This window comes from Abramis brama (genome assembly GCF_963993115.1).
Source record: "Abramis brama genome assembly, chromosome: 2".
Lineage (NCBI taxonomy): Eukaryota > Metazoa > Chordata > Actinopteri > Cypriniformes > Leuciscidae > Abramis > Abramis brama.
This window is the reverse complement of record NC_139964.1, coordinates 501654-517497: the sequence shown is the minus strand read 5'-3', so window position 1 is coordinate 517497 and position 15844 is coordinate 501654. Positions and strand designations below refer to the sequence as shown.

The window sequence follows — 15844 nt, the reverse complement described above, 5'->3', positions numbered from 1 at the left end:
TGTGTGTGTGTGTGTGTGTGTGTCTGTGTGTGTGTGTTTGTGTGTGTGTGTGTGTGTGTGTGTGTGTGTGTGTGTGTGTGTGTGTGCGTGTGTGTGTGTGTGTGTGTGTACCTACTTGATATTATTTTTATGACACATTTGAGCTAAACCTGACAAAACCTCAGTTTAAGGGCATCCTCATTTGTAAAAACTTGATTTGAAAAGAAATGATTGTAAAAATGCAGAAGGTTGTATCCAGTTATTTTAGCTGTCTGTTTTGCTGAACTGGTACTTGGTATTATATTATTTTAATTTAATCATAAACACACTGGTTTTTAGTGCAAATAGTTTGACTACACTTCTAACACACTGTTCTGTACAGATATTTGTATGTTTTCTATGGCCTCGCCCATTCACAGGAAACGGAAACGGAAACTGCTTGCTTCTGCATGGAAATGAAAACAATAGAAGTCTGTGGAATATCCCTGTGTGTGTGTGTGTGTGTGTGTGTGTGTGTGTGTGTGTGTGTGTGTGTGTGTGTGTGTGTGTGTGTGTGTGTGTCTAAGTAAATCTAGAGTATTTGCATTCAAGTCCAAGTCAAGTCTCAAGTCAAGATAGACAAGTCCAAGTCAAGTTGCAAGTCCTCAACTTTGAGTCTTAAACAAGTCATTAGTGCTTTTTACACAAATAAGTGTCTCACTATTGATTACTTCTATTACTATTGATTAAAGGAATACTAATTTATTTCAGGAAGGCTTTTAAAATATGTATAAACAATTTTCACTACGGGCACCCATCTATCCCAAAGGGGCTGGATATGACAGGGAGAACCAGAGTTGATAGTGTGTTATTTACTGAGACTCAAATAGATGCACTTCTGCCTTGCTATATTCCCTCCATATGAGCTCCACCACTTCTGGGTGGAGTCTCCATTCCCTGGACCTCAGCCCCTGCCTCGACAGGATGTCTGCTCCCTGAATCTGGTGCCCAGAGATGTAGAGCCTGAGCCATCATCACCAGTCAGTTAAGTGCCAAGAGAGATGATGACCCCTCCACAGACCCCGAGCTGAATGACCTTCCATGATCGCTCCCCAACCCCTGAGGGAAGCATCTGTCTTAAGTGTTGGGCGATGAAAAGGAGCTCTCAGTACAGGACCCTGGGACAAGAACCAAGGCTTCTTTCACATAACCAAAGTACGAAGCACTTGCATATAACTTTGATAATGTGGAATGAGTTGCCCCTCAGGGAAACCCCTTGGTCTTGAAGCCACCACTGCAAAGGTCTCATGTACAGCAGGCCAAAAGGTATCTCGTTTGACACAGCTGACATTAGACCTAAGAGTCTCCAAACTGAGTGACTGGCCTAGCTTTATCTTGCTCACGGCTGTGAGGATTGAACTGCTACGAGCAGGAGACAGACGTGCCTGCATCGTCGTCGAATCCCACACAGCCCTAAAAAAGTGGTCCTCTGTAATGGAGAAAGCACACTTTTCTTTGTGATCAGCCTTAACCCTCTGGGAACTGAGGTGTTTTCTGGGCCCTGGAGATGTTCGAACATGCTCTGACATTTGTTCTTATTTCTGTTACTTGTAATATGTCCATGTGTGACCGAATGCTCTCTTTTCCATGTTGCCCACTTATGCAAATTAAGCTAGAGGTTCCCGCCGTCAATTTCCCTTTAAGTATTGGGACACGTCATTTCCGATTGGCCATAAATAGCCTCTTTCAGCCTGTTAGGATACGCTGCTTCCTGTTGCCTCAGTCACTCTGGCTTAAGGGACTACCTTGGCTCCTCCCTCATCACTACCGCCGTAGGTCGCCACCATCATGACCATCTTCTGGGTCGCTCTGGGATCTTGTGTGCCTTGAAAGTTCCTTGTCCACCTCCTGACCCCCAACCCATCTTCCCTCCAATTATCCATCATGGCGTGAGGATGTGCCTTCCCAAGAGAGGGATTAACCCTCTGGGGTCTAAGGTGTTTTTGGGGTCCTTGAGATGTTCTGACATGCCCTGACATGTGTGTGTGTTTTTTCAGTTGCTTATAAACATATTAATGGCAAAGGTGTAATTACACTCTATTTAGCACAAACAGGGCTACCATAATATGTGAGCAACATGAATGTACATGTTTGTATTTTTGAGAGAATAATGTTTATGCATGGTTATTGAAAAAAATAAAAATGAAAGTTTCTGAAATAAGGCCACAAAACACATACTAAATATGTGTCCACAAGACTTTTGATGTTTTGATGGATGTTGTCGACTAGTGTTTTTTTCTTCAAAATGATGTGAAAATCATCCTGCCTAATCATTCACATAAAACAATACATTGATTTAATCTTTGTAAGACACATTTTGTTTGGAAAGGCAATATGCGAGTGGCTGTGATTCACACCTGAGGAGACAATGACCCGCATAATGAGCTGCATAATGAGCCGCATAATGAGCTTTTCATTCATGTGTGTCACTGAGAGTACCACAAGTAAAGAGTGTGAGGACTTATTTTGAATGCATGCAAATTGCATAATTTCCAAGGTAAACATTTCTAGTAACTATGCAGTTCATTCTCATATTGTATTTTCATAAAGTTCCTCTCCCCAAATGTGTCAGTAATAAAAAACTATAATAAATAATTTAATGAGAAGGTTTATATTGACCTATTAAGATGTTACTTACATCTACCTTGTAAATATATGTTTTGCTATTTTATTAAACAGTTTTAACATAAAAATCAACAACAATTACAATTTTAACAATATTTCAAGTGTAATCTTTCTTTTTAAAAAGTATACATCGATTTTATCATACGTATTTCAAAGTTAAAGATTAATTAGTTTGAATATTGGAATAAACACTATAATAACATCTTAGTTGATAATTCAATATACCTACTTTATTTTTAACAAATCATTCCATACTATATATTTAACATATGAGCAGAAATTGTCAAACAAAAGCTTATTTGACGTGACAGTAGTCTTTTTACAGTACAAACTTTATTATCTATCCAAAACTCAACGAAATCTTGTCTAAACATTCATATTTCGTCTGTAACATATTGTTTTTATGATATATTTGCATATACATGTTAATTAGCAGGTTAATACGTTGCTTGTACAAAAACATTTTATTTCAACATATTTCAGTCAATTTTTACTCATCTCAGTATAGCAATATAGTTTGGTCAAAGCTAAACTAGTAGATGTGTTAATGTAAAAATAACGTTTACTATTGTAAGTGCGCGCTGTTGTTTACAGCTGAAGTAAACATCTGTGCCGTTCATTCATTCACACACACACAGACACGGTTCATATTCGAACAGTCTTTTTGCATTTACCGACACTATTGCATATGGCGATTCGAGCAAAGCACTTAAGAATAAAAAACTGCTAATTGAAGAAAACCCAGCATCACACAAGTTGCATTAGATAAACTCAGCTAGCACAGACTGTCACGGAACGCACGACAGCGCCTCCTCCTGGTCTCACTAGGTCCCTCTCTCCTGCATACTAGGACTGCATTTCCCTCATTACCTCATTATGATTTCATCAGTCTCACCTGTGCACCCTCAGCTCCCCTTTATCTGGACTGTTCTGTTCTGTTCTGATTTGTGAAGTCTTGTTTTACCAAACCTCTGTCTCAGTTTGTTTCTCTTGCTACTCAGTATTTTGTCTTTATCTCGTGTATTTGAACTTGGACTCTGTACTCGTTTGTGAACCTTTGCTGCCTGCCTCTGACTACTGCTTGTTTGACTACGATTCTGGATTGCCCCTGTCTTCTTTTGAGTTTGTCATCACCTTTAATAAATATCTGCACATGGATCCGACCGTCTCTGCCTCTCCGTCACAGAGACCATGCTCTCCACCGCTTTGAGGGGGTTCTACAATTTCTTGCTGCATCCTTTTCTTTCTTTGTTATTTTGACTAAGCTGAACACATTATGGTATTTGCTCAGCCTCATGCCCAGCTGAAAACTTAACACTAACCTGATGGGAAATATATTTCATGTAAATAACTAGAACTATAAATAACTAGAGAATAACTTTTTTTTTTACCTGAATAATGTGACAACATTAATATAATATACATTTTTAAAATCTTCCCAGTCTACTGATATTTCTTATGACATCCGCATCAAACATTACACTGCTCATGACAACTTTTGCTGACTCTACAATTAGTAAATCCTCTTGATGAATCAGAAAAAGGAAAAAAAGATTTCTTGCTTGTGTTTTATCATTTAATCAAATGCCATCATCATATTTTAAGAAATCATTATTATCATGTTGATGTGTTTCCCATTACTATCCTTTTGATGTATTTGCCATCATTATCATTTGAAATGTCTGTTTAAATGCTTTTCTTTTAATAATATTTATGCCTCAAATGTGGCTGATTGACTTGATTTGTGCTTGCTGTTTAGATGAGGGCAAAAGTCTCTACGTCTCCAAAAGACAGACCACCAATGCTCGAATGTCTCAGAATAAAGTGATAAATGAATGTTATCTTTGCTGAACATCTTGCAGAAGGGACATATGTCGTGTAGTTGCTCTGTATTGTGTATTGTATTAAGACGAACAACGTTCTGACACATTTGGAGTACAAGACAAGCTTTAGTTTTAGTTTCGATATCTCTCCGCAGAAGAGTTTATATAAGACCCGCCAGTACGGCTGAATCTCTCCCGGGACACTGAACTGCATCACAGAGGCACACTGTTTGTTTTTACTCTGGTTATATCAGTGTAAAATCAGTGTTATACACTCACTGTGTTTATACCGTTAGTTTCTCGGTCGGTTCACAGAACGGGCTCTTTTAGAAAACAATGACTGAAGACCGACACAAACACTACAAGAAAACCGCAGCATTATTAACTTTACGGATGATCTATATGTTATAAATAAACCTCTCACCCCATATGAAGAGAATCCAGCTGTGCGTCTCCATCCTGATGTTTCTGAGCTGGTCTGTGGCAGATTCCTGTTTTATTCCATCATAGTCACTCCTTTTGGATCAGAGTCAGAACTCCTGCGCTCTGTGTGTGTGTGTGTGTGTGTGTGTGTGTGTGTGTGTGTGTGTGTGTGTGATCTATGATTGTTTTCATTACACGGCCAATATAATCAGCATTACAGATTCTCTGGCTGATTCTGAATCCCCTCATTGAGGCCAGAGCAGGATTTGATCTCATTTTACTGTCAGCGAATAGCAATTAAATCAATCATTTATTTTATACCATATTTGTTGTCTTGGTGGGAATGATCTAACCGTGATCAATGTAAAACAAAGCCTCGCTTTCGTCTCGTGAATGCTTCACTTCGCATGTTGGAATGTTTGAACTCAGAACACTAATCACTGGTTTATGGAAGTTCACGTCCATTTACTAATATATATATTTTTTTACATATATATATATATATATGTAAAGGATAATGTAGAGCGAGGCGGAAAGCTTTTGGCTGGCTGGTAGCTGTGCTCTTTCCCATCTGTGCCTAGCTGTGACACTTTGCTCGTTGATGCCCGGAACATGTCCGTTATTTTGGAGCATTTTGCTGCTTTCACCTTTTGAGTCTGACCTTCTCAGCGCCACCTTTCCCTTTTCTTTTTTGTCTTTCCATCATTTGGGGATGTTTACACCTGGCCACTTCATGCGTTTTCTCAGTTCGGATAGCTATCTGATTTATCAAAACGATTCCATTTACACCTGGTCACATAAATGTGTTTTTACGAAACGGATATAAATCCGATCTCCAATTCCCGCGCTATATGCAGATTTAGTGGAGTGCACGTCACCGAAAGCAACAGATTGCATTTTATTGATCATCAGCTAAAATTTCAAAATCAAAGACCGCAATAAGAGAGAGCGGCAATAGTCCTTGTAAGATCATTTCAGTTCTTTACTTTTAATGAAGATGATTGTGTTAAGAGTCTGCGACTTACTTTCACTTTGATTCACTTAGTTTACATGTTGGCTTGATGAATAGATGCTCAGCTGCGATCGGATTCAGATTCAAATTCGTCTTGAATGCGTTTCGGAGGACATTTACACCTGGTTTTTCATGATCGGATGGCTATCCGATCACAGAAAACGCATTAAGTGGCCAGGTGTAAACAGCCCATCACTCACACACTGTCTGTTAACGTTAGACTTCTAAAACGTTACGAGAAACAAAAAAGAGGTGTTCGATTACATCATAAGCCGACGGGCTATGCCATTTGGCTCACTGATCCCCCTATATTTCTGAAAATCCTAGACATGGTTGGACCTGCCCTTCGTTAGTGCTTTCTGATTAACCTGTGTTTCTACTGAAAGGAGAGGCTGCTGCGGGTTGAGCAGAGAGGCTGCCCAGTTTGACCAGTTGGTGTTGCTAAGAACTTGCAATGTATAACTATTATCAGACCCTCGCAGCCTCAAAACACTACCGGCCCGACTCTCCCGACTGATAGCAATGCTCTGTTTTTCATGGCAACAGTGTGCTATACTTAACAGCGGCCTGTTATCAAGAAATAACACACCACATTCTACATTAGAATTCAACCAAGCCATGTAATAAAAATAAAATAGCTATATACAGCCAACTACGCCACCTCTGGGCTTTCACCCAAGGACTGTCACGGGTCAGGGTGTGTCACCGGCCCCTCTCTGTTCTTTGTTTTTGTCCTGCCATTTCTGCAGCTCGTGATGTGGGCAATTAGCACAATCACGAGCTGATGTTCCTCACCTGTCACTCATTTCCCCTACCCTTTATATTCCCAGCTGTGTCTGTGTTGTCAGTGGATTGTTACAAGTCTGTCTGTGGTCTCTGTTTTGCTTCCCTGTGATCTGTGTTGAGGAAGCCTAGACGTGGGGGCCGGTGCAGGACTGTTCGCCTGCTGGACCCAGTACTCGTCTCTTGCTGGACATTCCTGGGATCTCTCTGTCTGTCGGTGGTCTCCTCTTCTCTACGCGTCCGTGTGTGTGCGGGCTGTGCTCACAGGAACCACCAATGGAGAGGCTTAACAATTGTTCACTGTGTCACTGAACTTTATATTGTTCACGAAGTTTACTAATAAACGTTTCACTTCTCATCACTGCATTTGAGTCCTCCTCATCTCTATACAGCAGGCCTACCCGACAAAGATACGTCCTTCACATAGAGGACTGAGACAGTTCTGACAATTAAACAATTTATTACATAAAATCTTTTCACATTGAGAAACACCACATTCACTAATAAATACCTTCCAGACATTTACCTCTTAATTACCTACATATGTCAATACAAAAAAGAAGGCATTTTAAATAGATAAAAAAGAAAGACAGATAAATCACAGATGCGCTAACACCGAGCTGGAAGCACGCCGCTAGGAGATAGGCACGCCCCAGAACAACGCCCGCATGCTGCAACATGCCCTCACTGCACTGCAGCGACTGACCCCGGATTTCCACCAACTGCGGATCGGCTCCGTGCTCCGCTGTCCTTCAATACCCACCAGGTCCGGATTTGTTGCGGAACGGCTGCGGCCATGACTGACAGCGGAAGTCACGAGGACCCACGAGATCTCGCGAATTCACGTATGATCGCGCGATAGAAGTGCTGAGTTGCAGCGGAGCTCTCCAGCATCCGGCAAAAATAGAAGCTCTGCGTATCTGCTCCGGAGGGATGCGGATCACCGGAGTCGGAACGCAGCCGTTCCGCAGTCAGTGAAAATACACTCATTGACTTTAATGGAAACCTATTGACTCCGCCGCCGTTCCGGAGCGGATCCGCAGCCGTTCTGCAGTTCAGGTGTAAATCAGGGGTGAGACTGGACAAATAAGTGACCCAAACTAGACAACCCCATCTGGAAAAGGTAGGAAAAGGGAATGCAAGGGGTGGCCGAAACAGCTAAACACAAGCTCCGCTACTTGTGCGTCTTGCTTTTATTATAAGTGCAATCATCATCTGATTAACCAGCCGGTATCTGACACAGCTGAGCCTATGGGATTATTCCCGTTCTCCACCAGGGGGAGTAATGGAGGGAAATCCCCAATCTGCTACATTAACATATATTTTGCCACATAAACAGAGATGGGCATAAATACATGGAAATGTATTTAAAATAAAAATATATAAATATTGTGAGGAAAAATGTACATACAAATACAGTATTTTGAAATTGGCCATCCAGTGCAGGTGTAGGTGAATGAAGACTTTACACTCCTAAACTTATCTCTGCCCTCTTTCTTTCTTTCTTTCTTTCTTTCTTTCTTTCTTTCTTTCTTTCTTTCTTTCTGGCAATTACAAATAAACTTATGCAAAATAGCAGCCATTTATATACTTAGTTCTAACCAGGTTACAATGTTGTCTGTTACTTGTGGTGAACACCATTAACAGATTCATACTGTCTGTAAAACTGTGGGAACCTTTTCTGCTATCTAGCACAGAATATGGATGGGTGACCAACATCAGATGACCAACATCATCACCAACAAATTTACCTTAGAGCACACAAAAGTGTGCTTGTTGATCCTTGAGGGGTTTAGCTGACTGTGAGGACGTCCACACACACAGTTTAATCCAAAAACGACACTTGTCAGGATTTGACTTCGGTTTTGGGAAGGGAAAAAAACGGACACTTTGAAATGAAATGTTGGTATGTTTTAGCTTACCTCAAGGGCATCCAAGATGTAGGTGTCTTTTTTTCCACAGTAGTTTCGATTTTGATATTTTTAGGTCAAACCGTTCTTGTCTGTCAGTCATATAATGCAGGTCTGTGGTCACTGTCTCAAAACACAAGCACAGAGTCCAAATTAAAACAATTCCCCATCATAAGTACACATTGATGGCCTAAGACACGAAACGAGCGGTTTGTGTGAGAAAACGAACAGTATTTATATCGTTGTTATCTCTTATAAACAGCACATGTCCAAGTGATCTGAGGGTGCGGGCGCATCCTGGTGTGTGATGTGTACGCAGACTGGTGCATAGATATATATACTAGATGTCGCCTTAAAGACATTCGTTCCAATGGACTGCCGTAGACAAGGCGACATCTAGTTTTTTAAATGTCCTTTGGCAATTAGGCATACAGCACTGCAGTACTAAATTGGGTATGTTTCTGTGAATTTTTATGTGCCTCACGTAGGCCACAGAGGTGGCTGACTGTTGTCCACAAATTTGGCAAAAAAAAAATTATGCAAGCCAATTAGACTTATTGATAGATTAGCAGTAAATTGCTAGATTAAAGCGAGTAAGAAACCATTCAAATTTCCACCTGGTTCTGAGATATAAATCCATATCATCTTGAACAGCAGTGTGATCAGGGATGGTACCCTGCATCTGCTAGCCTAAAAATCTAGACGCACCCTAGCGGCAGCAAAATGTATTTTGCAGCCAGGGCAGTCTAGCAACTCTCCATTGACTTTCCAGCTGCAAAAACCTAAATTGGGTCAGGCCAATCACGTCGTGTATAGAGGGGCTTAACATAATGACGACAGAGAATGGCGGCTGCTGCTGGAGAACGCTCTGGTTTTATGAGGCGCCGTCTAGGGCTTTAATCAAGCTTCATTCACGCACACATATATGAAACGCTTGCATACACATATACTAAGTAAGGGATAATGTATAGAGAGGCGGTCGTTATAGCGAATAACAACCCCGACAGGGAAGGGGTTGTTATTCACTATAACGACCGCCTCTCTATACATTATCCCGCTTATTACATGGCTACCTACAAAATAAATAAATAATTTGACACGAATTATTGATTTAAAAAGGAGTTTATTGATTTAAAAACGATTGTATTGCTTCCGCCAAAGAAAATAGTCCGTTCCGCGTCCATAGCAACGCTCTGTTTTTCATGGCAACGGTCTGTTATAGCTCGCAGCGGTCTGTTATCAAGAAATAACACACCACACTCTACATTGGAATTCAGCCAAGCCATGTAATAAGTAGTACTAACAGTAACACACGAGACGCGCGGAACTCTCCGCGCACACACTCATCTGAGTTTGTGTGTGTGTGTTCGCTTCTCAGATGAGTGTGTGCGCGTCTGGTGTGTGTAGAGTTTGCGTGTGTGTGTGTGTGAGAGCGACTTTAGGTGTGACATTGTGCATTTCATATGTATTAGTTTGAGGATTCAGCTGTATACATATACTTAGTATGTGTGTATGCAAGCGTTTCATATATGTGTGCGTGAATGAAGTTTGATTTAAGCCCTAGACGGCGCCTCATACTGGTTGGTTGAAGCGCTGTCCTATTGCGTGCGGAGGGAATTTGAAAGACCGCCGTTTATCCCGGCCCTCGGATTGAGCCGTATGGAGTGTTGCCAGACCCAACATCTTGATGTAGGTCTGGCTTGCTAGGCTATGCATCTGCATCTGTAATAAAAAAATAAATAAAAAATAAATAAATAAAAAAACAAATGTAAACATTGATCCACAACTCAATGATAATCAAAACAGCAAAAAAATAAATAAAAAAAAATAGGGTGCACTATGCCAATGCAATTAAAAGAGAATAGCTGTTCACATAAGTTAGCTAGATACTGCACTAGCCCGATCAGTAGTAGCTGTTTTTGCTGGATTTACCTCACTGATAGGCTAAAACCTGCACATAAAATAGTCACACCAGCATGTCTGGTAGCCCAAACAGCTATAATCCATCAAAGACGAGCACCTGACATGAATTCATCAAATACAGTCTTAGACCAACTATCTAGCATCATAAACAGTTAGTATCAGTAAATAGATTTATGTTAGCCGTTTGATTTTCAGGATGAATCTGCTTTAACCAGACGTGCACATGGTAAGAATGCCACCTCCAAAAATGGATCTCCGTGTTCGTTGCAGGTTCAAATGCCGCCTTCAACACTCCTTCCCAGAATGCTAAAAAAAACTGTATGAACATGTTATTTCAGATAGTGCCGCCAATAGACATAATAAAGAGGCGCGGGCGCCTGCCAGCGTGCTGCGTGTCATACGGATATTTACACCGTGTTCAGAAAGAACAGGGGAGACATACACACACACACACATTGGGAGCGCAGTTCCTCAACTAAATGTATAGGCCGTCTCGCGACTGTAGGGTATTAATAGGGTAATAAAAGGCTATTGCACCCACGTTAACAAACACATTTGCGCATACACAGAAAACACCGCAAACTTTCTTATTTCTGTCTGTGGAATAGGCTATGCAAGATTATTCTTGATAACATTTGCAGTAGAGAAATCAGATGTTTAATTTGTCTAATCATTCAGTAAATGCATACAATATTTAGTTTGTTAGTAATGGATTGCACCGTCGACTATTGATTGAATCAGTCGTTGTTTAGCCACCTAAAAAAAAAGCAAAATGAAATTGCTAACTTCTCCACTGATAAATAATAACTTTTTTTTATAATAAGCATAACATTGCATATTGGCATTTATCACTTATCTATTTTGCAGTTAAATAACAAAAATGAGATGTTATTTAACATATATTTCCTAAAATTAACAGTAAGGCGCAGTTATTAAAACTAACAGGTTAATCATGTTGAAATTTGGGTGTAAATTAACAGAAACATTTAACAGTGTACAATTTTATTTGCATAACTTATCGTTTTAGAAATGACACATAACAAAACCCCCTTTTTCAATACTTTTGGATATGTAATGTATTCTCCTTGTACTTACTATTGCAAAATATTTTATGAAAGCAAATATTCTGAATTTAGAACTCAAAATCCAGAAGGCAAAGGTACACAAGGCAATGGAAATGTGCCCGGAAGTCACTAACTGAGAGGATTATTGGAGAACTATCAAAATGCCTTCCAGTAACATCTCAACATGGTCAAGATCAGGTCAGTGTGGATGAAAGAAGTGACAAGGACATCTGGGGTGCTCTTACATGTGCAGAGACAGGAGTCCGTGAAGAAGACTGCCGTTCAGGACATGCGAGTGAGGATCATGTCTTCAGTGAGGACAACTGCACTTCAGGGCATGAGGATGAGGATCAAATGCCTCCAGCCCCACTTACAACAATTTTTGCAGGGTCGGGCTACAAAACACCATATTAAACGCATTGCCATCGATGACCTTCTAAAGGGACTTAGAAAAAATGGACATCCAGAGCTGCCTTTAACAGCAAGAATAATAGTAATAATAAGTTTAATAATAGCTAGAGGGTTTATGTTTGTTGTCTTAGCCTTGCCCCCTCTCGAAGCCTTGAAATCCTCCCACATCTGTTAAATAAAGAATGTGTTATTGAGTTGTTTTTGGTCATTGTTACGGCATTGGGGTTGGGAATTGAACCTTGCAGCCTCCACACATCACACCATTTTTGTTCTCTTACTTGTCCCTTCAACCCTAGACAAAATAGGGACCACACACACTCACACACACACACTCTCTCTCCATAGGACTAACCCTATAGAAAGAATAGGTTTGTACTTTTAAAAATCAAAAGTTTGATAGTGATGGCCTTATGAAAGGCAACTTTTGTGTGAATAAAATGGTTATATAGATGAAACAACTATTTTGTGTTGTGAAAATAATACTTTGTGATTTCTTGTATTTACTAAGACAATTGAAAATGTGCTGCTAAAATGTTTGAATAAAGTGCACTTTGATGATCTGTTGTGATATTAAGAGTTTTGAAAAAGTACACCTTACTTGTGAAAATATTACCAAAGTGAATAAAGAAAAAACTATAAGTTTTGATGACAAACTGATGACACACCAATCAGAGTCTCAGGATAAGGGTGTTTTATGGTGCGTAATTTTAAACACCTTTTACCTTATTTTGATTATTCTCAGGTTAGGTAAAGTAAGTCAAATCTGTCCTAAATAACAAGCATTTGAATTTCCATACTTACAATATTTAGATCACAGAAGACTTCTCCGTGGTCAGTTCAGCTCAGTCTTTTGTAAAACAGAGACATATGGCAGGCCAGCTTCTTAATTTCAATTATATGTATATTTTATTAAATACAGGTTTACAAACTAGTTTACATAAAAGGCACTAATATATAAAATAAAAATGAAAGTAAATCCAAACCACACCGGAGAGGCCGTCCTTGGTGAATCAGCGTCTGACTGGACATTATCTCTCCAGTCCTTTTAAAGTCCATCAACTCTTTGACATCCTCAGAAATCCCCTCCTGGAAACTCCCTGAACTTGTTCATTGGTTATCCCCTCCTGGAAAGCCCCTGGGATTTGGTCATTAAAGCCTTCTGGACCTTTTCTTCTACTCATTCTGTCTCTCGTCCGCAACACAGAGACGGTAATGATTGCATTTGTCTTTGGCAAAGCTCTTTCTAATGCATCTTTCTCTCTACTCTGCCACATGCTTCATATATGCTCACAACATTCAGGGTGGTATTTTTTTCTTCATAAACCATCTTCTCAATAAATGATTTTACAATAACAATTGCAGTGTTTTTCTTTATAAACCATTTTCTTAATAAAGTTACAATTGTGGTTTACTACGACACACATAAGTAGGCTACTTCATATACCAAAAGGCATAATTATAATAGAATAATTGCATATTACATAACAAGGGCCACGGGGAATTATGTGCTTTTGAAAATTAATCCTGTGGGAGAGAAAGAGGAAAATTAAAATTAAAATTAAGAGGACAGGGTCAAAAGACATTTATTCCTGATGAAATACAGAGCGCTATAGTTATTCTGCAGGAATGATCATGAGGGAAGTTGGTCTACAGGGTTTTACTTACACATACTGTATAATTACAGTACAGCAGCACTTTAGATGAGAGACCTTTCACTGTTACAGTAAATACCGTGGCACATGTTATTAGAAAACTGCACTGTCACAAAACCTGACCATATAATGACAGAATAATCCAGTAACCGGCTGTGATTGGCCCGTCCCGAGCAGCGCTGAGGAAAGTCACAGGCACCACGTGACCGCGGGTTCACTTCAGAAGAAATCATCGCTATTTATGATTCCTGTCTGAATAATGACGTCTGACACGAGTGCATATAAGTGAAAATTATCCGTTTAAAAAAATAAAAACAATATCCAACGAACATTAGTAATATATAGTATACAGAATTTACATATTAATACATAAAAATAAATAATAATAAAAAACACATGCCAGAGTGTACAAATTGATCAATTAATCAAACAAACGGTATATTCATTAAAGATATGACAAGTCTAGTGAAATAAGCAGTGAGGAGGATGACGTTAGCCCCGCCCCCTGCGCGAGTGGTCCTCAGCCCCGCCCTGCTCCGCATCCTCATGACAACAGCAGCATCCTCATCATCCCATCATCACTGCGAACACACATATATAACCCTGAAGAGAAGACTCGCCATCCCAGCATCACTGCGACTAACTCCAGCAGGACAATCCTCCAGGACAACACACACAGATAACCCTGAAGAGAAGGATTCCAGCAGACCTACAAGCAGACACCAGCATCTTCTTCTGTCTCTCGCCTGACGCCATTAGCTCGAGCTCAGCCCGTTACTCGCCGTCTTCTGCTGTTAATATAAACTCGCTTATACTGTGTGATCATGACGGACGCCGTAGCCGAGTGTAATATTAAAGTGCTGTGTCGCTTCAGGCCTCTGAACAAGGCGGAGATCCAGCGCGGAGACAAGTTCCTGCCCAGCTTCCAAGGGGACAACACGGTCATCATCGCGGTAAACATCTCCTTTAACCAGATTTACTGCACATTCAACACTAACAAAGTGAAACATCAGTGCAATTTATTAAAAATATATATTTACATTAGTCCAATGGAAAATTGTGATTTTCAGTTTATACCTTCTGTTTTCACTTTGCCTCAAAGCCCTCTAGACACTGAAAAAAATTATACTTTGGATTAACTTTAAAAAAATTATGTAATTTGTTACAGCTATTTTTTTTTTGGATTTTCTCTAATTGTATTTATGATTTAGTTAAAACAATGAATTTTGATTGAATGTCAAACCAAAATTATTATTTTTTTACTCAAGAGTGTTCAAGTTAATGAGATAATTAAGTGATTGAGTGATGATTGGTCATTATTGAAGACACCTGATGATAACAAGCAGAATCACTGAAGGAGAAAATAACAATTTGTAAGTCACCATTATGGTGATCGGTGTTTGCTTTAGTTGACCCTTATATGTTTACTTTAGATTTTGCTTGTTTGCTGTTATTGATTTATAACAGTCAGATGAACAAAGAGACAATGTGATCTTAACATCGGAAAATGTTTCTTCTCATGTCAAATACTTATTTCGGATCCTAAGTGCTGCTAGTAGAAAAGCTATTACTAGAAGGTGGTTAAAACCAGGTAGACCTACAGTGGAGGAATGGACATTATCTACGATATTTTCAAGATGGAAAGGATTACTTTTGCTTTGAGATTGCAACAAGGAACTTTTTGGAAAAAATGGGAAAGATGGATAACGTATGTCACTCCAATACGCCCATCATTTGTTTAAAGTTTTTTTTTGTCTTCTCTTATTCCCTTTTATTCATTGAGGTTTACCCCACCATGTTTGTTTTAGTTCTCGTTCTGATTTTACTATATCTAAAAATGATTATGTAAGGGTTAATGCCCGACGAGGTGTCCATTATCAGGTATTAATGGACGACGGCGAGGCGTGAACCGTCCGACGCGCAGCGAAGTCCATTAAAACCTGATAATGGACACCTCGAAGGGCATTAACCCGCTTATACCATGGTTACTTACGAAAGAAAAAAATATTTAATCAATTAATAATACTTTAATGTGTTTTAGAGTAAAGATCGTGAGGGTTTTTATTTATTAAGTTGAGCGCACTATTTAATATCTCCCGTATACAGGCGTTGCCAAGCAACGTGGCCACAGCAACCCGACCGCAGCAGTTGATCAGTGAGTTTGATTTTAAAAAAATGTTTACTTGTAAGCGTCTATTTT

General features: G+C 39.7%; 1 protein-coding gene across 5 annotated transcripts in view; it reads right to left on the bottom strand.

Annotated features, from left to right (window-relative positions):
• The window catches only part of LOC311077449 (integrin alpha-L-like), a 45478-nt gene extending 40427 nt beyond the window's left edge, over positions 1-5051 (bottom strand). For 3 of the 5 annotated variants that reach the window (XM_084105953.1, XM_084105955.1, XM_084105957.1), the window contains exon 1: positions 4891-5051. In XM_084105953.1, the coding sequence (XP_083962079.1) occupies positions 4891-4924 (34 nt within the window). In that variant the 5' untranslated portion in view covers positions 4925-5051. The remainder of the gene's footprint in view (positions 1-4890) is intronic. The other 2 variants (XM_084105954.1, XM_084105956.1) reach the window with 2 other exon arrangements.
• Between the last annotated feature and the right edge of the window lie 10793 nt (positions 5052-15844).